Source organism: Choloepus didactylus, chromosome 4 (genome assembly GCF_015220235.1).
Source record: "Choloepus didactylus isolate mChoDid1 chromosome 4, mChoDid1.pri, whole genome shotgun sequence".
Classification (NCBI taxonomy): Eukaryota; Metazoa; Chordata; class Mammalia; order Pilosa; family Megalonychidae; genus Choloepus; species Choloepus didactylus.
In genome coordinates this window covers 166,741,295-166,765,368 of record NC_051310.1, presented here as the reverse complement: position 1 = coordinate 166,765,368, position 24,074 = coordinate 166,741,295, and the positions used below count along the sequence as shown (strand labels likewise).

General features: G+C 34.4%; 1 protein-coding gene across 5 annotated transcripts in view; it reads right to left on the bottom strand.

Annotated features, from left to right (window-relative positions):
- The window catches only part of ARHGAP5 (Rho GTPase activating protein 5), a 64,773-nt gene that overhangs the window by 16,902 nt on the left and 23,797 nt on the right, over positions 1–24,074 (bottom strand). For 4 of the 5 annotated variants that reach the window (XM_037834772.1, XM_037834773.1, XM_037834770.1 and 1 more), the window contains exon 3: positions 7,414–7,561. In XM_037834772.1, the coding sequence (XP_037690700.1) occupies positions 7,414–7,561 (148 nt within the window). The remainder of the gene's footprint in view (positions 1–7,413; positions 7,562–24,074) is intronic. The other variant, XM_037834774.1, reaches the window with a different exon arrangement.

Genomic DNA, 24,074 nt, shown 5'->3' with positions numbered 1-24,074 from the left:
GAATTGAAATCATATCTTCTCTGACCACAAAGGAATGAAACTAGAAATCAGAAACCCAGAGGGACAGCTGGAAAATTCAAATATGTGAAAATTAAACAATGTACTCTTAAACTGACGGGTCAAAGAAAAAAATCAAAAGGGAAATTAGGAACTATATTGAGGAAAAATGAGAATGAACACAATATACCAAAACTTATGGGATGCAACAAAGTGCTCAGAGAGAAATTAATGGCTCTAAATCCTCATATAAAAAAGAAAGAATGATATCAAATCAGTAAGCTAACCTCACACCTGGAGGAACTAGAAAAAGAATAGTATACCAAACCCACAGTGAGCAGAGGGAAAGAAATAATAAAGATTAAAGGAGGGATAAATGAAATACAGAATAGAAAAACAGTAGAGAGAATATATGAAATGATGGTTCTTTAAAAAGATAAAACAGACAAACCTTTACTTAGACTGACAGAAAAAAAGAGAGAGTACACAAATAACAAAAACCAGAAATGAAAGTAGGGACATTACCGTCTATTTTACAGAACAAAAAAGGTTAAGAGGATATCATGAACAACTGCACACCAAGAAAACGGATAACCTACATGAAATGGTCAAATTTCTAAGAAACAGAAAAACTACATACACTGACTCAAGAAGAAATAGAAGATCTCAAAAGACAATAACAAGTGAAGAGATTGAATAGTTATCAAAAGCACCTCCAAGAAAGACAGGACCAGGACCAGAGGGATTCACTAGAAATTTTTAGCAAACATTTAAGAAAAAATTAACATCAATCCTTCTCAAAATTTTCCAAAAAATAATGAAGACGAGGAACTTTTTTTAATGCAATTTTATTGAGATACATTCACATACCAGATAATCATCCAAAGTGTACAATCAGTGGTTCATAATATCATCATATAGCTGTGCATTCATCACCACAATTTTTGAACATTTTTATGACTCCAAAAAAAAAAAAGAATAAAAATAAAAAAAGAACACCCAAAGCATCCCATACTCCTTACTCCCCTCCCCCCATTATTTATTTATTTTTTGTCTTTGTTTCCTTATTCATCTGTCCATACACTGGAAATGAGTGTGTCAGTTGCAAGGTTTTCATAATTACAGTCACACCTTTAAGAGCTATATATAGTTATACAATCATCTTCAAGAATCAAGGCCACTAGATTACAGTTCAGTAGTTTCAGGTATGTCCTTCTAGTTATTCCAATACCTAAAAACTACAAAGGGATATCTATATAATGCATAAGAATAACCTCCAGAATGACCTCTTGACTCCATTTGAAATTTCTCAGCCACTGAAACTCTGTTTCGTTTAATTTCTCTTACCCCTTTTGGTCGAAGAAGGCTTTCTCAATCCCTGTATCCCAGGGCCAGGCTCATCCCTGGAAGTTATGTCCCATGTAGGGGGAAAGGCAGTAGAGATGGCTTAAGAGAGAGAGGCTACAACTGAGCATCAAACGAGGTTCTCTGGGGATGACTCTTGGGCATAATTATAAGTAGTCTTAGCTTCTCCTTTCCAGGAATATGTTTCATAAGGGTAAGTCCCAAGATCAAGGGCTTGGACTATTAAATTGGTAGTCCCCAATGCCTCTGAGAGTATTAGGAATTCCCCAGGTGGGAAAGTTTAATATTTCCACATTTTCCCTTAGTTGGGGACAACTTCTTAATTCATTTTATGAGGACAGCTTCATCATAATACCAAACGCCAATACAGAGATTCACAAGAAAAGAATATTACAGACCAATATTGTATGAACATGGATGCAAAGATCCTCAACAAAATACTAACAAACTGAATCCAACAACAAATCAGTAGAATTATACACTATAATCAAGTAGGATTTATCCTCGGAATATATAAAGTTGGTTCAAAGAAAAGAAATCAATCAGTAGACGACAGCATATAAATAAAACAAAAAAACACATGAAAACAACAAATAGAAAACAAGGAATAGAAGGGCATTTTCTCAACATGATCAAGGGCATATATGAAAAACTCACAGCTACATTATACTCAATGGTGAAAGAATAAAAGCTTTTCCCCTAAAATCAGGACAAGACAAGGATACCCTGCTGTCATCACTGCCATTTAACATTGTATAGGCAGTACTACTTGGAGCAATTAAACAAGAAAAAGAAATAAAAAGCATCCAAATTGGAAGGGACGAAGTAAAACTATACCTATTTACAGATGAGGACTGGTATGTAGAAAATCCAGAGGAATCTACAAAGAAAGCAGTCTTAGAGGTAATAAACATTCAGTAAAAAGGTGGGACCATTATACAAAAATCAGCTGTGTTTCTGTATGCCAGCAACGAACAATCTAAAAAGGAAATCAATGGAAAAAATTCCATTTACAACAGAAACTAGTAAATATGAAATAGCAAATAGAATAAAACAGTAAAAATAGTAAATATAGTAAATATGGAAGAATAAAATAATGGTAATCAAGATTGTAAAGGACTTATGCAGAAAACTATAAATCATTACTGAAAGAAATTAAAGACAGCCTAAATAAATGGAAAGATACTTGGTTTTCAAAGAGTAGAAGACTTAATATTGTCACAATGGTAATTCTACACAAAGGGATTGACAGCTTTAACGCAATCCCAGTAAAAATTCCAACAACTTTTACTGCAGAAATTGAAATCATCAAAGTCATATGGAAAGACAAAGGAATCCAAAAAGTCAAAATTATCTTGAAAAAGAACAGAGTTGGAGGACTTACACTTTCCAATTTCCAAATTTATTATAAAGCTAGAGTAATCAAAACAGAAACCTCTAAGTTTTAGAAATAGTCCATTTCTTTATGACTGACTTGTAATAATGGGGCATTCCAGATTTGCTACATCCACATGCAAATATAATTTTGGCAAAGAGTATTAACTGACCTAGAATTTGGTCATCTGATCACCTCATCATCAGAACTGAAATTAAAAAAAAAAATCCAGGAGGCAAAAAGGATTATGAATAGCCAAAAAGATATTACAAAGCCCTTGCACTAAAATATGTTTCATTTGTATGAGGAGCATCTCAGGTTTTTCTACAGATTCTATTTAACCTAACCAAAAGAACAACTTAAAAGTGGTCTCTGCCATATGGTTTCCTAATTCACAGCAGATTAATAGACACAAAATAGAAAAGCAAAATAAGATTATCAGCAGCAGGAGGTACACTGATGACAAAGCAGGAGACTGAAAAAATACAAAATGCAGAAAAAAGTTCAGAAAGTGTTAAGTCTCTAACATTGGACATATCAACAGATTCTGAAGATAGCACATTTTTTAAAACCAGAGAAGACGGTCCTTAAAATGCCATTCTAAAGATGGCAACACTTCCTAACTCATTCTTTGAGGCCACCATTAGCTGATACCAAAGCCAAAGATACCGCAAAAAAAGAAAAGTACAGACCAATATCTCTTATGAATAATGATATAAATATCCTCAAAAAATACAGCAAACCAAATCCAAGAGCACATTAAAAAGATTATATGCTATAACTAAATAGGATTTATCCCAGAAATGCAAGGGTGGTTCAACATAAGAAAATAAATTAATATAATATACCACTTTAATAGAACAAAAGAAACCACCACACAATCATTTCAACTGATGGAGAAAAAGCATTTGACAAAACCAAACACCCTTTCATGATAAAAACACTGAACAAATTAGATGTAGAAGGGAATTTCTCAACATGATAAACAGCATTTATGAAAAAATATATAGCTAACATCAGACTCAATAGTGAAAGAATGAAAGCTTTCCCTCTATGACCAAGAAGACAAGGATGACCACTTTCATCATTGCAATTCTACATTGTACTGAATGCTCTAACCAGAGCAATGAGGAAAGAAAAAGAAATTTACAGCATCCAAATTGGAAAGGAAGAAGTAAAACTATCTCTATTCACAGATGATTTAAGCCTAGTTACAGAAAAATCCCAAGAAATACACACAAAAAGACTACTAGACATAATAAACAAATGAATTCAGCAAAATAATCAAGTTGGAACCCTTCCTTACACCATACACGAAAATTAACCTAAAAATCGATCACAGACTTAAATATAAGAGCTAAAACTATAAAACTCTTAGAAGAATAGGTGAAAACCTTTTAGATATCAGACTAGGCAAACTTTCTTAGATATGACACCAAACACACAAGTGACAAAATAAAAAATAAACTGGACTTCATCAAAATTTAAAACTTTTGTACTTCTTAAGCCATGACCATCAAGAAAGTGAAAGACAACCCAGCAAATGGGAGAAGATTCTGCACATGATTTCCAAAAAGTACTTGTAACCAGAATATACAAGGAGCTCTTATAATTCAACAAAAGACAAATAACTTAATTTTAAAATGGGTAAAAGGTCTGAATAGACATTTCTCCAAAGAAGATACACAAATAGCCAGTCTCATTAGCCATCAGGGATACACAAATCAAAAACAAGTGTTGGTAAGGATGTTGAGAAACTGGAATTTTCACATGCTGCTGTACAGAATGAAAAATGGTATACCCATTTTAGAAAACATTCTGGTAGTACTTCAAGCATTATACAGAGATATATATAACCCAGCAATTCCACTTCTAGCTGCATACCCTAAGAGAAATGAAAACATACATCCATGCAAAAATTTGTATGTGAATGCTCATAGTAGTGTTATTCACAACAGCTAAAAAGTGGAAATAACCCAAATGTCCATCAGCTGATGAATGGATAAATAAAATAGGGTATATTCATAAAGTTATCAGTAATAAAAAGGAATGAAATACTGACATGCTACAATATGGAAGATCCTTGAAAATTGTATCTAAAAGAAAGAAGCCAGTCACAAAAGGCTATACTATATGACTCTATAGGAAATGTCCAGAAGAGAGAAATTTTAGAGACAGAAAGTAGATTAGTGCTTGCTTGGGGAGGGGGTGGGGGAAGAGGAGTAACTGTTTAATATGATGGGGTTTCTTTTTGGGGTGATGAAAATGTTCTAAAATGGACTGTAGTGATTGTTGCACAACTTTGTGAACATACCAAAATATTAATTAATTGTTCACTTTAAATGGGTTAATGCAATGGTATGTGACTTTTATTTCGATAAAGCTATTATGTATAAAAAAATACATACCCCGGAAAGTATCTTTCAAAATTGAGGGTAAAATAAGACATTATTCAGATAAAAATTGCTGAGAGAATTCATTAGTAGAAACCCTGCACAGGTCAAGAAAAGTGATACCACATGAAAATCTGAATCTAAAAAAAGGAATGAAGAATATATAAAATAATAAATGTGTGGGTAAAACTTTAAGAAAGAAGTGGAACTCAATGAATTAGAAAATGGACAAAAGGACAAAAAAATTAAATGAAACTAAAAGTTGGTTCTTTGAAAAGAGCAATTACAACCTATAAACCTCTAACCAGACTGATGAAGAGAAAGCAAGTGAGAGAGAAGACACAAATCAGTAATATCAGGAAAGAAAGAGAAAATATCACTGCAGATGCTAAAGATATTATAAGGATAGTAATAAATTTATAAACAACCTTATACCAAACTCAGATGAAATGGACAAATTCCCCAAAAGACACAAAAACCAATGCTCACTCAAGAGGAAACTGAAAATCTATAGTCCTATCTATAGCAAAAGAATTTAATTCATAGTTAAAAACATCTCACAAAGAAAATTTCAGGCCCAAATAGTTTCACTGGTGAATTCTACAAAAAATTTAAGGAGCAATATTAGCGATTCTTTACATATTCATTCAGAAAATAAACTCAGCCTATGATGCAGGCTTTACCCTGATACCAAAACCAGACAAAGACAACACAAGAAAATTACAGACCAATATTACAGGAATTCTTAACATTTTAGCAAACTGAACTCAGCAATATATAAAAAGAATAATACATTATGACCAAGTGGGGTTTATCCCAGGAATACAAAATTAGTTTAACATTTGAAAATCAATTAATATAATCCACCATATAAACAGACTAAAAAAGAGCCATATGATCTCAATAGATGGCAGAAAAAAATGTGATAAAACCAATATCCACTTCAGAAAAAAACTCTCATCAAACAAGAAATACAAGGGTACTTTCTCAACCTGATAAAGAACATCTATAGCAAACCAACAGCTAACCTCATACTCAATGATGAAAGATCAGATCTTTCTTCCTAAGAATGGGAACAAGGCAAGGAAGTCTATTCTCTAGCATATCTACTTAACATTGTACTGGAGGTCCTAGGCGCTGCAAGAAGGCAAAAAAAAAGAAACAAAAGGCATACAGATTAGACATTTATAAATGCTAATCTATTATTTTATTATTTTCCAATCTCTAAAGAAAATTATTTTCTAACTGCTCTGTCATATACATAAGGTATAATTATACTACTAGAGAAAAAGAGAATTTAAACCAAAAGCAGGAAGCTAATATTGTAAGAACTTTTGTGTTTCTAACATGTTAGAAAAGATGGAGACAAATATAGGCAATGTATTTGCCTAAACCACATTTTTAAAATATTTGTTGAAAGAAAAAAATAAATGATTATGGGCATATCCAAATGGAGGTTTTATGAATTAATAATTAACAGGGAGAGGATATATGCTATTTCAACTGTACTAGTAGATAGCAAGTATTTCCCCACTATTGCTAAAATAACTACTGAAAGTCAGCATTCCTTGCCAGACAGACAACCCAATATGTATAGAACAATTGAGCTGACCATCTGACTAAAGAGTAAAGAGTACATCTAAATAAAGATAAGAACGATTTTTTAGATAGGACACAGGTAACCTAGTTTAAACAAAACAAAACAAAACAAAACAACAACAAAAAACCCTTGGATATCAAAGAACAATATTAAGAACAAATAAAGCTAAAATGGAATTAGCTCATGTTTTCAAATTACTAAATTCTGTAGTCCATTCAATCACATGAAATCACATCAAGCTGATGTGACTGAGCAAAATAGTAACATCACAAACAGAACAAAATGCCTTTCATAGATCTGTGGAAATCCATATGAAAATGTATTGGACTTTAACAATACTGAAGTCTTCTATATTATAGACTCAGATCATAGCTATCTCTTGATTAAATAGCATAATCTAATAATCAAGTTATTCTAAATTCCAGAAGAAGGTAAGTTTAACATCTTAGCATTCAACTTAGCCACTTTAAGGGTCAAAGAAAAAAACAAAATAGTATTTACTGGCTAACAAAAAAATTTCCAAATATCAGTATGTCAATACTAAAGGCAATCAGTCCAAATAATGACAATAACACAACTCTTTCAAAATTTAGCTTTAACAAATCACAAACATTTGAATAACAGTTAATGCAGCAAATATGAAACTTTAAATAAAATCTCTTGCAATGATACTTCTATCCTACCTGTATCTTCAATAAATTCCACACATTTTTCAACAAATAGTGGTATGGGCTTCTCAGCTGTAACCAGATCTTGGAGGGGCATCCCAAAGTAATTACTTTCCCAATTTCTACGTGTTGGTGGATTGAAGTTCTTAGTTTTCTTTTTCTGCTATAAGAAAACATATTCAAGTTAAAACTACAAAAATTAATTTTCTTCAGAATAACAAATATTAAGAAATGTTAATATATATTTTGGTTCAAAAGAAATATTCGAAAGTCATATTCAACCTAAATATCCATCAATATGGGACTAATTAAATACATTCTGCTACAAGCAGCAACTTGAACAATGGAAAGAGACAAAAGTCAACTGAGAAGAAATGACTGACAACAAGAAAATGTTCCCTTTAGGAAATAAGAAGCTAAGACTGAATAGGTAGGGAAAGATTAGGAAAGGTCATTTTTCAATGCCAACACAAGGGACAAACTAGGAGTAAACAATGTCCAATTCCATTTAGGTATGGTCTATTAATTTTATTTGATCTTTGGAACACGTCCCAGTGAGGTTTTTATGCATATCTATACTTGCAATTATTGATTGCAATTATTCATTAAATAGCATAATTTAATAATCAAGTTATTCCAAATTCCAGAAGAAGGTAAGTTTAACATCTTAGCGTTCAACTTAGCCACTTTAAGGGTCAAAGAAAAAAACAAAATAGTATTTACTGGCCAACAAAAAAATTTCCAAATATCAGTACGTCAATACTAAAGGCAATCAGTCCAAATAATGACAATAACACAACTCTTTCAAAATTTAGCTTTAACAAATCACAAACATTTGAATAACAATTAATGCAGCAAATACAAAATTTTAAATAAAATCTCTTGCAATGATACTTCTATCCTACCTGTATCTTCAATAAATTCCACACATTTTTCAACAAATAGTGGTATGGGCTTCTCATTATGCAACGAGACTATGTAACTCCACTGAATTTTTCATTATGCAATGAGACTACGTAACTCCATTGAATTTTTAGTCCCATCATTTGCCTCTTCACATTTTTCCATTTTCTTCCTATCTACCCCTTAAATGGTAAGATAATATTCATAAATAATATATAACATTTTCATAATATTAAAAACAAAATTAAATTAAAATTTTCAGAATTTAACCTCAATTCTAGTATTGGAGGGAAATGGGTCCTTAAGCAGGTCCTTAAACCTAAGGAAGTTTTTTCTGGAATCCAACCCTTGAGGTGATTTGGATTCAGTCTTTTTGGAGTAGGTTGTAGCAAGCATCTCCATAGATGATTCTATCAAGCATCCTAGTTAAGCATCTCTAAAGAATAAGATGAGAACGTTGTCAGAAACTCAAAGAGAACTTTAGACCACTTTTAAAGACCCTAGAAATGGGCAGCTCTGGTTCATTTTTCAGTATAATTTTATTTCAAACTTTTATTTTCTCTGGTATAAGTAAATCTTAAACCTACTTATATTTGCTGTAAGTATTATTACTGGCTTACAAACAGAACAAAAACATACCATTTCTACTCAGAAAAGTGCATATCTGCATAGGAGAGGGGGATTCAGGCAGTCTTCATCTTAGTTTCCTATTCTTTCTGTTGGAATCTCTCCTTCGGATGGATCCCTCAATGTTTTTTCTTCTAAATCTCTAGTTGACCCAAATACTTAACCAAGTCCCTTCTTAATTTTAATTTCAGGTTGCTCCACCTAGTAGACTGCCAAGCTCATGAAATCCAATGTCTAAATCCTCATATTCTATCCTAATCTACCAACTCAAGTGGTGTGACTCCTTACTCCTTAAAATCATAGCTCCACTATCACCATCAACAAAACAGAACAGTATAGTGGCTGAATTCTCTTTCTCAGGAGCAACAGGGTGCCAACCACTAAGCCGCCCTATCGCTTGACCAGAAAAGTGAAACTGAGGCAAAGATGGATGCTTTTTGTTTAAAGAGATAATAAAGTGGTGAAAAAAATTACTTAGGTAGACTAATGAAAGAGCAATCCCTAGGCTACAGCAGAAACAAAAAGAATGAAGAGATAAAGAGATCTCACCAGCCTGCAACGCCACCTGAGGAACACAAAGCTGTAAACAAACATATTCTAGCTAATTTAGTCCTAACTGCTTCAATCAGCTTTTAAGAACTATTCTTTTTTAATACTGCCCTTTAGAAGCCAATTTAAATACCCGGATGACTAAAATCATTCCACCCTACCCTTGGGGTCCTTTGGAGAGGAAAAAGTGAAATCTAAATATTTGATCCAGGATGTCCTGAATACTTAAAATTAGGGGGTGGGGTAGAAAGAGGGAAGCAGAGTAAAGTAACTCTCTGGCTCATGCTTAGTAAATATTCCCTCAAGTCCATAAAGTTGCAAGGCAAGTTACATCAAGATTCCGGGCTAGGAATCTAAGGTACTGCAAGTTAAGTGGCCTATACCAAAGAATTTCTGGCAAACTCCAGAGGAGCAAGTTACTAACACTGAGCTGCTCTAACAATCAAGTTATATCCAAACATCCAAAGCATGTGTGATTTTGCTAGTTTTTTCTACTAACTAACTGATACTGCTACAAAGGAAAATTCTATGCAGAAAAATAAACACTTTTGGATAGGCACTCCTGTATTAGCTTTTATGATGAATAAAAACATAAATTTTTATTTTAATTAATTTATTTTTTTTGTTATTCAATGGTTCTTAAGCAAGGGTACACATCAGAATCACATCAGGGAGACTTTTAAAACGTGAATTTTGAAAATTTCTCCAAATAATTCTGGATTATAACTACAACCTTACACAAATTCAAAATGACTTAAACAATTTAAAATCTATCTTACAAATTAAGCTAAGACTAGATGATTACAACTGCTATCAGATGAAGGCATTGAGGATCTCTCAAATGTAAGAAAAAAGATGAGGAGTATGGGTATTTTGTGGTTTTTATATATAGGTTCTCATGAACCTTTAGTAAGAAATGGAACCACCAATTAAATAACTGTGCCAAAGGGAAAACAAGATCTAATTCACAGTAATCCAACGTTTGACTCCTTACTACATATACATATACATAAATTTCTGCTTAAGTGCAAATGCCCATGGTCTTGTTTCTGTCCACTTAAGCAAATCTAATATCTGCAAAAGCATACCCATGGTAAAACAAATATTATACTCAAAAGTAATATAGATAATGTTATCAATTAAATATCTAATAGATATTTAGAAATTCTCATCAGTATTAAAGCAGAACCAGAAAGAATATAAATAACTCTTTTTAAAAAATTGCTCTTTTCACTTCAGTAGTACCAGCAACACAACAAGGGGTCATCTAAGCAACAGCCTAAAATACTGTAATCAACAATATTAAAAAAAAAATACCTCAACTGCTTCATTTGTCACCAAAAAATTGAACAAAACTTAAGGAGAGAAAGGCAGTTGACTAGGCTTTCAAAAACCAATACAGAAAACAACATTTAGGATTCTCTTTTCCCTTAAACATAAAAGATGGGATTCTTTAAATAAATTCCCATTATAGAAATGAAAACTTATTTAGAAGCAACAAGAATCAATATGACTGAAAAAATCAGAAGAGAAAAAAAAAAAGGAAAAGATCACAAGAATTCCCCTTTCTACTGTATCATTCCTATCATAAAAAGACATGCTGTTTTGCTCCCATTTAAAAAAGTCTCAATCTTAACCCCCCTGGCTACCTACGACCAAAATGCTACTTGCTTTTGGCTAAAAACTAGCCATCTATTAGTTTCTTCTTCCATTCTCTCTCAAATGCTCCCAAATTAGTCTATCACCCTCACTGCTCCACCAAAACTGATCTTATTAAGGTCAGCAATGACTGTTTTGCAATGATTGGTTCTCAATTCTCATCTTACTTGACATTTCAGCAGTCACTTTCTTCACCAGATTTTCAGGACACCACTCCTATTACCTCACTGGTTCTCCCCTCATTCTCCTTTGCTGGTCCCTCCTCTTCTCTTCAACTTTATAATGTTGTGAATACCCTAGGCCTTAGTCTCCAATTATCTTCTTTTGTCCATCTATACTCACTCCCTTGTTGTCATCCATATGCTGATAATCCAAAGTAATACTTCCAGCTCAGCACTTTCTCCTGAACTCTAGATTCATGTTCAACAGCCAACCCGACAAGTCTACTTTGAACAAGGAGATATTCTTTCTTAACATGTCCAAGCTGAACTCCTAATGCTACCCTCAAAATGTACTCTAACTGTAGACTTCTCGAACATTTCAGTTGTTGGCAATTTATTCCAACCTTTTAGATGCTCAGATTAAAATTCTTGGAGTCATCCTTGATACCTCTTTTTCTCTCTCACACTATTTCCAAACGTTTAACAAAATGTATCAGGTATGGAATCTAATTCTTACTACCTTTACTGCTAACTCCCTGGACCGTATAACCATCATCATTTCTCACATCTGGATTATTGCATCAACAGCTTAACTGTTCCCTCCTGCTTCTGCCACCCCACCCCCCACATGCCAATCTCAACAGGGCAGCCAGAATGATGCTGGTTCACCAAATAATGGCCTACAAAGCCTTATACCATTCTGCATGTCTTTGGACCTACATGATCTCATTTCCCTCTACTATGCTCATCATTTATTCCCTGGCACCCAGCCACACGGCTTTCCTGCTATTTCAGCATGCGAAACATGTGCCAACCTTAAGACTGCTACATTGGCTGTTGCTTTATTTTCTCAATGAGGCCTACACTAACCCCAATGCCTGCCTTCTCCTAAACCATCCTCAGTCAGTACCCAGCATTTTCTCCCCACAACACTAATGATCTTTTAAGGTACGGTATTATTTACTCATCTTTTTTTTTTTTTTTTTAATTATCTCCTTCTGCTACAATTTAAGCTCCACACAAGGGCAGGAGTCTTTACTATCTCAGAAAATTTACTCAGTTGCTTAAACCATAAACCTAGGAGTATGATTTCTCCCTTTCCCTCATTCTCCATAGTGAATTCATCAGAAGCCACTGGGGTATTACTTCCAAAATACTATGTAGAATCATTCCATTTTTTATCTAGCACATTAATAGAAGCAAACAGAACTACAGATAAAAACCAGAAAAAGCTTTTACCACGTAAGATTTCTGTTAATAAGTAAACAAAGCAGTGTTGATTTACCAGTTTATGAAAATAGCTTCATCATATTTAATTTTTTTCATTCATATGGGAATGCTTAAGCATTCCAAAATAATAAAACCAGGACTCACACAAAACAATGATTACTTATAAAATTACAAGATGGACAGCCAATTTCTGTGAATTCATTTGGACATAAAGTGATGTACTTCCAACAGTATATATCAACTGAGCAATTACTGTACGTGTAACATACTAGATATCATGAAGGATACAAAAATCAGTAGATGCATGTAATCTGTTAGGAAGAAAAATACCTCACTACTAGTAAATTAATTAATTTCATTAATGGCACAATAGAAAATAGCATGTGACTGACAAAATAATTAGATGGAAGGCTTAAATCTAGATTTCAAAAGGCTGTGGGATTTATGCAGAAGAAATGAAATAACGCACATTCTGGGAATTTAGAAAGGATCTAGCCTGTAAGTTATTTACTCATCTAAACATTTGAGTGCTTACCATATGTCAGGCTAAGGATTCAGTAATCATTAGAAACTGCCATTTATTGACTACTTACTATACATGAGGCACTGATTAATACTATTTGCATAATCTTAATCTGTGTAATAGCTCTGAGGTAGTTACTATTAATATTATTCATCCAAATTTTACAGATTAGGGAAAAGATACAATCGATTAGACGGTGGGGGTATAAAAGGACAATACAAGGGATCCCTGCGATGGAACTGTTCTGCATGTGGTGGTGGATACACTAACCTATACATGTGATAAAAGTGCATAGAGCTAAATACACACACTCAAATAAGTATATGTAAAACTGGGGAAATGGGAACAAGATTTATGGACTGTACTAAAGTTAATAGCTTGGTTGTTCCACTGTACTATATTTTTGCAAGATATTACCACTGGGGGAAACTGAACAAAGGGTGCATGGGATCCTCTCTTTTAATATTTCTTACAACTGCATGTGAATCCACAATTATCTCAAAATAAAAAGTTTAATTTAAAAACACACGTTCTTGCAGCAATCAAGGTAAGATGTGATCATAACCTCTACTAAACTGTGACAATGGAATGAAAGCAACAAGTTTACAGAAGAATAAAAAGCAGAGTCAAGAATGAAAAATAGCAAGAGCATGTAGCTCTAGCTGAAAATAGCTCCTGTCTGAAAATACATTTTTACCCAATCATGTTGAAGACAGGGAAGTAAAGGCTATGATCTGTGAGGTAAAACCTGCCTTTCCTATTGAGCAGGTACAAACATGCCTTGTATGACTGATTCTAGAACCTCATGGGAATTTCCTCAAAGACTACATTCTGGGTATACCAGGGTTTCTAAACTTCAGCATTATTGACATTTTGGGCTGTGTAATCCTTTGCTGTGGGAGGTTGCCTGGGAATAAATTGTACGATGTTTAGCAGCTATCCCCAGCCTCTAACCACTAGATACCAGCAGCAAGCCCTCCTCCCAACAGGTTGCAACAATTAAAAATGTCTCCAAATGCTGCCAAACGTTCCCTGAAAGGAAAAACTGTCCCTATCTGAAAACCACTGTGCCAGACTAGTAAAAACAAAAACAAAGGAATATTCTGGACCATGAGGAAACTATCCTAGGGAAAGGGGACATACCAAACTGTGTAAATGGGAGAATTCCTACGGTCATACAGGAAGGCCCCTAGAGCCTTGAATTATTCTCATACAACCCATTGTATAGATAAGCCCTGAAGGACAGCACTTGGATAGGTGAATCCCAAACACTGGGCAATGGGAAAGGCATTTTCTTTTTCTTTCCTTTATTTTTTTTTAATGTTAGCTCCTGGCATTCAAGGAAAACTCCATCATAACACTAGCTGGATAAGGAACAGATGCCACAAAGACTACATTTCAGTGATAAAATATTAAAATATCAAAATGTCCAGGTTCAACAAAACATAGGAAGAAACAGGAAATGATGGCCCAGGCAAGGTAGAAGATTAAAGCATTAGAAACCATCAACAAGGAGGACCAGACCTAGGACATACCAGACAAAAACTCTAAAAGCATGGTCCTAGACATGTTCAAAGAGCTAAAGGAAAACATGGACAAAGAACTAAAGAAAATCAGGAAAATGAAAGATGAACACAAAGAGAATATAAATACAGATACAGAAATTATGAAAAGGAACTAACAGCTGAAGACCACAGTAACAGAAATTAAAAATTCCCTAGAGGGGTTCAACAACAGATGGGAGTTGGCAGAAGAAATAACCAGGGAACCTGAAAATAAGACAACTAAAATCAGCCAGTCTGAGAGGCAGGAAGAATAATGAAGAAAAGTAACAAAGCCTGAAGACCTATGGGACACCATCAAGCATACTAATAAATACATTGCTAGAGTCCCAGAAGAAAGCTGCAGAGAAAATATTCGAAGAAATAATGGCTGAAAATTCCCCAAATTTAACAAAAGATGTAAATATGCACATCCAAGGTGCTCAACAAACTCCAAATAGGATAAACACAAATCGACTCACACCACAGCATATTATAATCAAATTGTTGAACGACAAAGAGAGAATTCTGAAAGCTGCAAAAGAAAAGCAATGTGTCATATGCAAGGGACCTCAATAAGATTAAATGCTGATTTCTCATCGGCAACCATAAAGGCAAAAAGGCATGGGATGACATATTTAGAGTGGTGAAAGTCAAAAACTGCCACCCAAGATTCCAATATTTGGCAAAACTGTCTTTCAAATATGAGGAAGAGATTAAGAAATTCCTAAAGCAACAAAAGCTAAGGCAGTTTGTCTCCACTAGACTGGCCCTCTAAGAGATACTAAAAAGAGTTCTGGAGGTTGAAAGTAAAGGACAATAGATCAAAGCCGCGTGAAGAAATAAAAATCTCTGGTGAGAGTAATGACATGGGTAAATATAAATGTCACACTATTGTAGTTTTGGTTTGTAATTCTACTTTTTATTTCCTACAGGAACTAAAAGGGAAATGCGCAAAACGTAATGAGAAATCAGTGCTTTTGGACTCATGATATATAAACGTAATTTGTTACAAGAACCACATAAAGGTGGGGGGACGGTGGGATAGATGAACATAGTTTATTGAAGTTAAGTTGCTATCAAAGCAAATGAGACTGTTACAGATTTAGGAAATTAAATGTAAGCCCCACAGCAACTACAAAGAAAATACTGGAGGATATGCAAGCTCAGAGAGACAGAAATTAAGAGTATAGGATGCCAGGGATGGGGAACAGGCAGAATGAGGAGTTAATGCATAATGCATTTGTTTGGGGGGATAGGAAAGTTTGAATAATGGTGGTGAGAGTACTGCAATATTGTGAATGCTATTAATCCCACTGAATGGTATGCTTGGGAGTGGTTAATAAGATGGGCAAGTTTATATTGTATATATGTTCCCACAATTAAAAAAAAAAAAAAACAGGAAAGAAAGAGCAACTAAAGAGACAATAACAATTAAATGCAACACATGATCCTGGATGGGATATTGCAAGGGAGGAGAAAGGCTCAAAGGGACATTATTGGGATATACAAAAAATGGGAATATAGTCTGTAAGGTTTATATCAATGTTAAATTGCTTGAACTTGATAACTGCACTTAAGGTGGTTACATAAGTGAATATCCTTGTTCTTAGGAAATGTACAAGTGTTAAGTGTTCAAGGAACATATTGTATAAACCCACACTCAAATGTTCAGAAAAGGATAGATAAATATACAAATAAACAGATGAATAGACAGAAAAAAGCAAAAATTTGTAGATCTCGGTATCTGGGTGGGGATGAGTGGGTAAGGGCATGTTGGAATTCTTCTTATGAGGTCGGTATTATATTTTAACTGTCTTATATGTCTGATGTATTTCAAAATTAAAAAGCTAAAAAACAAAAAGACTAAAGAACTCAAGTCTGAGAAATGGCTATAGATATTTATTACTGAGCAGTCTGAGAATTTTTACTTTAGAAAAGGTCCATACATCACTCAAGACTGAGAAACGTGAAGGTACATAAAGAGGAATGATAATCGTAATTGCCCTAAAAAAACTATGTAGTGAGAATAGCTAAAATGTACTAAAATACAGTATAAATTAATTACTTTAGGTTAGGAGGATACAGTAATACACCACAATATAGCACCTCAATGTAAGAAAGAAGCCTTTATTGGGAGGCAGGATATGACGGTTTATTTGATCCTTTCTTTTAAGCTTAAAAAAGCTCTATGTAGGTGCTAGCCAAGAGTCCAAATACACTTCGAGGTATTATAAAGTCACTCTCATACCCTGCAAGCTAACACTAAGTGAAACGAGGGAAAAGAAAACAACTGAGGGTAAATCAATGTCGTTTGGGTTCTTATATACACTAATCAGACAAACCAGTTCTAGCTTTGTTTCAGGAAACTTTATTCTGTAACATGACATTTTCCATTTTAACATGTATTATCTATCTGGCAGATGTTTTATTAATACCATCAACAACTTAGCTAATAAAAAATAAACCACAGAACTGTATGTACACAGAGTGAACACGAATGTAAACTACAGACTTCAGTTACTAAAAATGTATCAATATTAGTCATCAATTGAACAAATGTACCACACTAATGCAAGATGCTAATGGGGAAAAGGTGTACTTGGCGGTGGGGGTATATGAGAACTCTTTTCTGTAATCCTAGAAAATGCTATAAAAATAAAGCATACTATTTAAAAATAAATAAATAAATCTGGAGTCACAAGGAAAGGATCCTAGCAAAACATCCAATTATTTAAGTGAATGGGTGGATTTCTATCCAGCTTCCCCAAATATGTATTATAAGTGTATTCAAATGAAAGTAACATTTCATGTTGTTCTTAGAACTGCTGTTGTTCCCTTTGTTTCCCATCTCATCTGTTCGGGACTTTGTTACTCTAACAGATGCTGACTGGAGCATTAGTAAGGAGAAAAGAAAGGTTTCAGTGTGTCTTCCTCCTCCCTCATATATTACAACAGGGATTCTTAAGGTGGAGTCCAAAAGGCTTTAGGAAGACTGCAAAACCCTTAAAACTCTAGTAAAAAATTTTGTGTGTATTTTTCCAGGAAAAATACCTAAACCTTTCCTTAGATTCTCAAAGGTCAAGAACAATTTCCTCAAAGCTAAGAACAATTACTTTTATACAAAGTATACAAAGGTGTATCTTTTATTAGGACAGTTAAGTTAGATACAATCACTTTTATCACTCTCTTATTTTGCTCTAAGAATTGGAAACATCAAAAAATTAAAAGCATTAGTCCTTTATCCAAATTTTGCTTTAATGACTAAAGCAGCAGTCCTTTCCTCTGGGGTTTCACTTCCTTAAACAGTCATAGATAAACCCCTATTTACTTGAGTACTCATTCACAATACCAGTTAAGATGAGAAGAAAGCATTTCAGAGCTAGATATCATAAAACGATTTCTACTGTAAAAAGAAAAAAAATAGCCCTTCTAGGATTAATTGGGACAATTTACAGTATTATCAAATTGTAGAGTACCTAAAATTGGTAACCCTATGAACTTACCCATGATCTTGCAATAATAACAATTGTCCAATGGTATAATATTATAGTAAGAATACAATATTCTGTGTTATAGGACTTAAGTGCCTCCTTGATACATACTAACTAAACATATTCTAACAATTATGTGCCAGTTTGGATATATTATGTCCCCCCTGAAAAGCTATATTCTTTAATGCAGTCTTGTGGGGGCAGATGTATTAGTGGTGATTAGGTTGAAATCTTTTGATTGTTTCCATGGAGATGTGACTCAATCAACTGTGGGCAAAACATTTGATTAAATTATTTCCATGGAGATATGGGCCCCACCCATTCAAGGAGGCTCTTGATTTAATCACTGGAGTCCTATAAAAGAGCTCAAAAGCAGAAGGAGCTCAGTGCAGCTGAGAGGGACATTTTGGAGAGATACTTGCTGACGCTTGAAGATGTGGACAGAAGGATGTTTGGAGATGCCAAGCTAAAAGATGAAGTCCAGAGTTTGCCCCGGAGAAGCAAAGAGGGGACCCCCAGATGCTTAGAGAGAAACGCTCTGGGAGAAAGAAGCAATGACACATAGGAGCCGAGAGAAAAGAGCTAAGGCAAGAGCCCAGAGACATTTTGGAGAAAGCCATTTTGAAACACAACCTGGGAGCAAAGGACCAGCAGTCACCAGCCACGTGCATTCCCAACCAACAGAGGTATTCCAGACACCACTGGTTATTCTTCAGTATCATCTTGTTGATGCCTCAGTTTGGACACTCGGAACTGTAAATTTGTGGCCAAATAAACCCGCTTATAACAGCCAATCCGTTTCTGGTGTTTTGCATAACAGCAGCATTAACAAATCGGAACTAATTATAATTAATATGCTTCAGGAATAAGTAACTCCAATAACTTGTGCTGTGTCAGTTCTGCTAAACATTCAATAAGCTACTATGAATGCAAACGAACAAAAAAAAGTCTGAATGTAAGTTACACCTAAGAAAATTTACGTTTGCCAAATTACTTTTATATTAGTGAAAACAAGCATACCGTTGATACATTTGTTTTAAATTAAGTCTTACTAAAGCACATAAATCAGAAATAAACTTCATGGTCAAACTGATACCTGAGAACAAATTCAAAGAAACAGCAAATAGTAAAATATGGGCAGAAATACTTGCACATATATTCAGTTGTGTAACATAGAATATTGTATTCTTACTATAAGGGTGAATACTACTAAAGAATCAATTTTAACTTTATGAGAAATTATTGAAATACCTCTCAAACCAATTTAGCCAAAAAGCCAAAAAGAAAACAATAGATATGGTTACAGTAAATGCTTTCCATATATGAGATATGCAAGAACCAGAGGTTTTGCTAAGTATTACTATTTTTGTAGTAAGCTTTACGTATCAATTTTTAGTATAATTTAGATTTAATTAAAATTCCTTCATGAACCTAATTTCTTTCAGATGTGAACACTGACAGTCAATCTAATGGCTGTCAAGTCATTAAGTGATAAACACAAAAATGAAGAGCAAACATACTCTATAACTTATGCATTGTGATATGGACAAACAATTTAATGTAGACATATTTTCATGTATTTCATTGCTTTTATATCTGGGATCAACAAGTTTCCAGATCAAGAGAAAATTCTGGTCACCAATATTTGGTTACCAGTATTTATTTTAAAAAGGAATTTTACTTAATGAAGACTGTGGGGTTCTAGAAGTTAGAGGTCAAATACTTCTAGACCTAAGAATTTACTACCTTCTAAGGATCTATGCTATTAATGGCATAGTATCACTTCACTATTTGCTAATATCAAATTAGTATCTTGTGACTGAATAAACATACTGATATCGTCTTTTCAATTTTTTTTTAATTTAAGAAAACATACCGAAGAGAGACGGGGCAAGATGGCAATGTAGAGAGCTATGGAATTTAGTCATTCCTCTAGAGCAACTAGTAAATAGCCAGCAACAACAAGTAGTCTGGAAAAACTGTTTGGGGGACATCCATGACTGGATACACATCATACACCAGTCCACAATAGGTAGAATTGCTGAGATTGCAGCACAGAACTGTAAGTAAAGCCCCTGCATGGCTGGCACCCCTCCCCATAGGCGCGGCTGAGACGGAACACTTCCCTGTGGGAAAAAGAAGTGGTCTCTGTTGGGAGCAAGAGAAGGTCACTCAACCAAGCTCCAACTGAGTTTTTAAATTAACAAATTTGAACTACTGAATACAAGCTATGAGCACAGATAAACCCAGAGCAAGCAGGAAAGGAACCATGAGGTCTCTCCTGGCAGAAAGGAGGCAGGGCTGATGGAAAATACATACATACATACATACACACATACATAGGCTTTTGGAGTCAGCTGAGCTCAGAATACTGAAAAAGAGCTGTGCCCCAAGAAAAGGGGTACAAAGAACCGGGTACCAACTCCGGCTCTTGACTGGCAAAACTGGGGGCCTGGGAACCGGATCTGAAAAGGGGATTTCTTTCCTTTTTCTTTTTTTTCTCTCATTCTGATGTAGCTCACAACAGAAAGCCTCAGGCATTTTCAGCGGTCAGCACTGACTGAGGCAGGGGTGGAGTTAAGATAGTCAGAGAGATAAAGGAAGAAGTCAAGTGAAGGAGATAATTCCCTAAAGGGCATATCTTCCCTAAGAAAAGGGGGTGGGGGCAGAGCCCAGATGCAAAAATCCTCAACAAAATACTTGCAAACCGAATCCAGCAGCACATTAAAAGAATTATACACCATGACCAAGTGGGATTTATTCCAGATATGCAAGGCTGATTCAACACAAGAAAATCAATTAATGTAATAAAACAAATCAATAAATCGAAGGAAAAAACCACAAGATCATCTCTATTAATGCAGAATAGGCATCTGACAAAATTCAGTATCCTTTCTTGGAAAAAAAAAACTTTGAAAGATGAGAATAGAAGGAAACTTCCTCAAGATTATAAAGGGCACATAAGAAAAACCCACAGCTAACATCATATTCAATGGTGAAAGACTGAAAGCTTTCCCTCTAAGATCTGGAACAAGACAAGGATGCCCAGTGTCACCACTGTTATTCAACACTGTGCTGGAAGTTCTAGCTAGAGCAATTAGGCAAGAAAAAGAAATAAAAGACATCTAAATTGGAAAGGAAGAAGTAAAATTTCCACTGTTTGCAGAGGACATGATCTCATATGTAGAAAGTCCTGAAAAATCTACAATAAAGTTACTAGAGTTAATAAACGAGTTCAGCAAAGGGGCAGGATTCAAGATCAACATACAAAAATCAGTAGTGTTTCTATATACTAGTAATGAGCAATCTGAGGAGGAAATCAATCAAAGAATTCTATTTATAATAGCAACCAAAAGAATCAGATATCTAGAAATAAATTTAACCAAAGACATAAAGAATGTATACAAAGGAACTACAAAACACTGCTAAAACAAATCCAGAGAACTAAATAAATGGAAGGACATACCATGTTCATGGATTGGAAGACTAAATATAGTTAAATGTCAAGTCTACCCAAAATGATTTATAGATTCAATGCAATACCAGTCAAGATCCCAACAACCTACTTTGAAGAAATAGAAAAACCAATAACCAAATTTATTTGGAAGGGCAGGGTGCTCCAAATAGCTAAAAACATCTTGAGAAAGAAAAACAAAGTTGGAGGTCTCACACTACCTGACTTGAAAGCATATTACAACACTATGGAAGTCAAAACAGATGGTACTGGCACAGCTAGATATACTGACCAATGAAATTGAATTGAGATTCAGAAACAGACCCTCTCATCTATGGACAATTGATTTTTGACAATCAATTATGGCCAAGTCCACTCAACTGGGGCAGAAAAGCCTCTTGAACAAATGGTGTTCAGAGAACTGGATATTTACATTCAAAAGAATGAAAGAAGATCCCTATCTCATACCTTATATAAAAAATTAACTCAAAATGGATCAAGGACCTAAACATTAAAGCTAGGACCGTAAAACTCTTACAAGAAAATGTCGAGAAGTATCTTAAAGATCTTGTGATAGGAGGTGATTTCCTAGACCTTACATCCAAAGTGCAAGCAATAAAAGAAGAAACAGATAAATGGGATTTCCTCAGAACTGAATACTTTAGTGCCTCAAAGGACTTCGGCAAGAAAGCAAAAAGGCAGCCTATTCAATGGGAAATAATATTTGGAAACTACTTATCTGACAAGGCTTTAATATCCAGAATATATAAAGAGATCCTACAACTCAACAATAAAAAGACAAAAAACCAATTTTAAAACTGGGCAAAAGAACATGAACAGACACTTTTCTAAAACATATGGAAAGCATATGAAAAGATGCTCAACTTCATTAGCTATCAGGGAAATGCAAATCAAAACCACAATGAGATTCTATCTCATAGCTACTAGAATGGCCATTATTTAAACAAACAACAACAACAACAAAAAAAAAAACAGAAAACTGCAAGTGCTGGAGAGGATGTGGAAAAACAGGTACACTTATTCACTGTTGGTGGGAATGTAGAATAGTGCAGCCATTTTGGAAGGCAGTTTGGTGGTTCTTCAGGAAGCTGAGTATAGAACTCCCATATGATCCAGCAATTCCATCACTAGGTATATATTCAGAAGAACTGAAAGCAGGTTCACGAACAAAGATTTGCACACCAATGTTTACAGTGGCATTATTTGCTACTGCCAATAGATGGAAAAGCCCAAATGTCTATCAACTGACAAGTGGATAAGCAAATTGTGGCATTTACATACGATGGAATATTATGGAGCTGTAAGACAAAATAAAGTTATGATGCATGCAACAACATGAATGAACCCTGAGGACATAATGTTGAGTGAAATAAGCTAGAAACAAAAGGACAATTACTGTATGGTCTCACTAATATGAACTAACTATAAAGAGCAAACTCTGAGAGTAAAATCAGAGAGCACAGGTTATCAGGAAATAGAAAGAGGGCAAAGATTGGGCAACCGATGATTAGAGAATACAAAATAGTCAATCGTATTCTATAAAGGTTTATTGTAAAGGTTTGGAAATGGATAGCACAATACTGTGTGAGGTAACACAATACTCTAAGTGTAATTAATAAAGTTGAGTGTGAGTATGGTTGAAAAAGGAAGGCTAGAGTCATGTATGTCACCAGAAGGAAAGCTAGAGGATAAAAAATAGGATTGTATAACTCAGTGAAACCTAGAGTGGACAATGATGGTGGTTAATTGTATACATATGAGAAAACTAGAACAAGCATACATCCCTATTACATGGTGTTAAAAGGTGATATATGGGAAAAAATGCAATTAATATAAACTCAAGGTCTATAGTTAACAGTAACATTGTAATATTCTTGCATTAATGGTAACAAAGGCACTATATCAAATCTGAATGTCAGTAACAGGGTGATAGAAGTGGTATGGGATTTTTTTCTTTGTAAGAATTGAGAATGTTCTCCTATCAGCTACAGTGGTGAATGCATAACAATGCAATTATACCAAGAGCCATTGCTTGGACACTTAGGATGGATTGTATGGTCTGTGAAAAAAAATAATAATAGGAGAGGATAAAGGGTATCAGTTATTTTGGGTTTTCTTTTTTATTTCTATTTCTTTTTTTGGAGTAATTAAAATGTTCTAAAATTGATTGTGATGAGGAATGCACAACTATGTGATGATACTGCGAGCCACTGATTGTATACTTTGGATGGATTAATGGTGTGCGAATACTCCTCAATAAAACTGCATTTTAAAAATGGGTCGGAAAACTAATTGAGCAAAGGGGACAAAAGACTATTCTGGAAAAAAAAAAAAGAGTATACTGGAATATTTCAGGCCAGATGCACATTGTTAATAGTTAGCATTTACTGATTACTGCTACATGCCAGGCACTTGAAACAAATTATTTCCAATTTCTACCACAACCCCAAGGCTGAGTTACAGGTATAGGAAGCAGCTAAGAAAGGTACTACTCTTATTTCACCAACGGTTCTT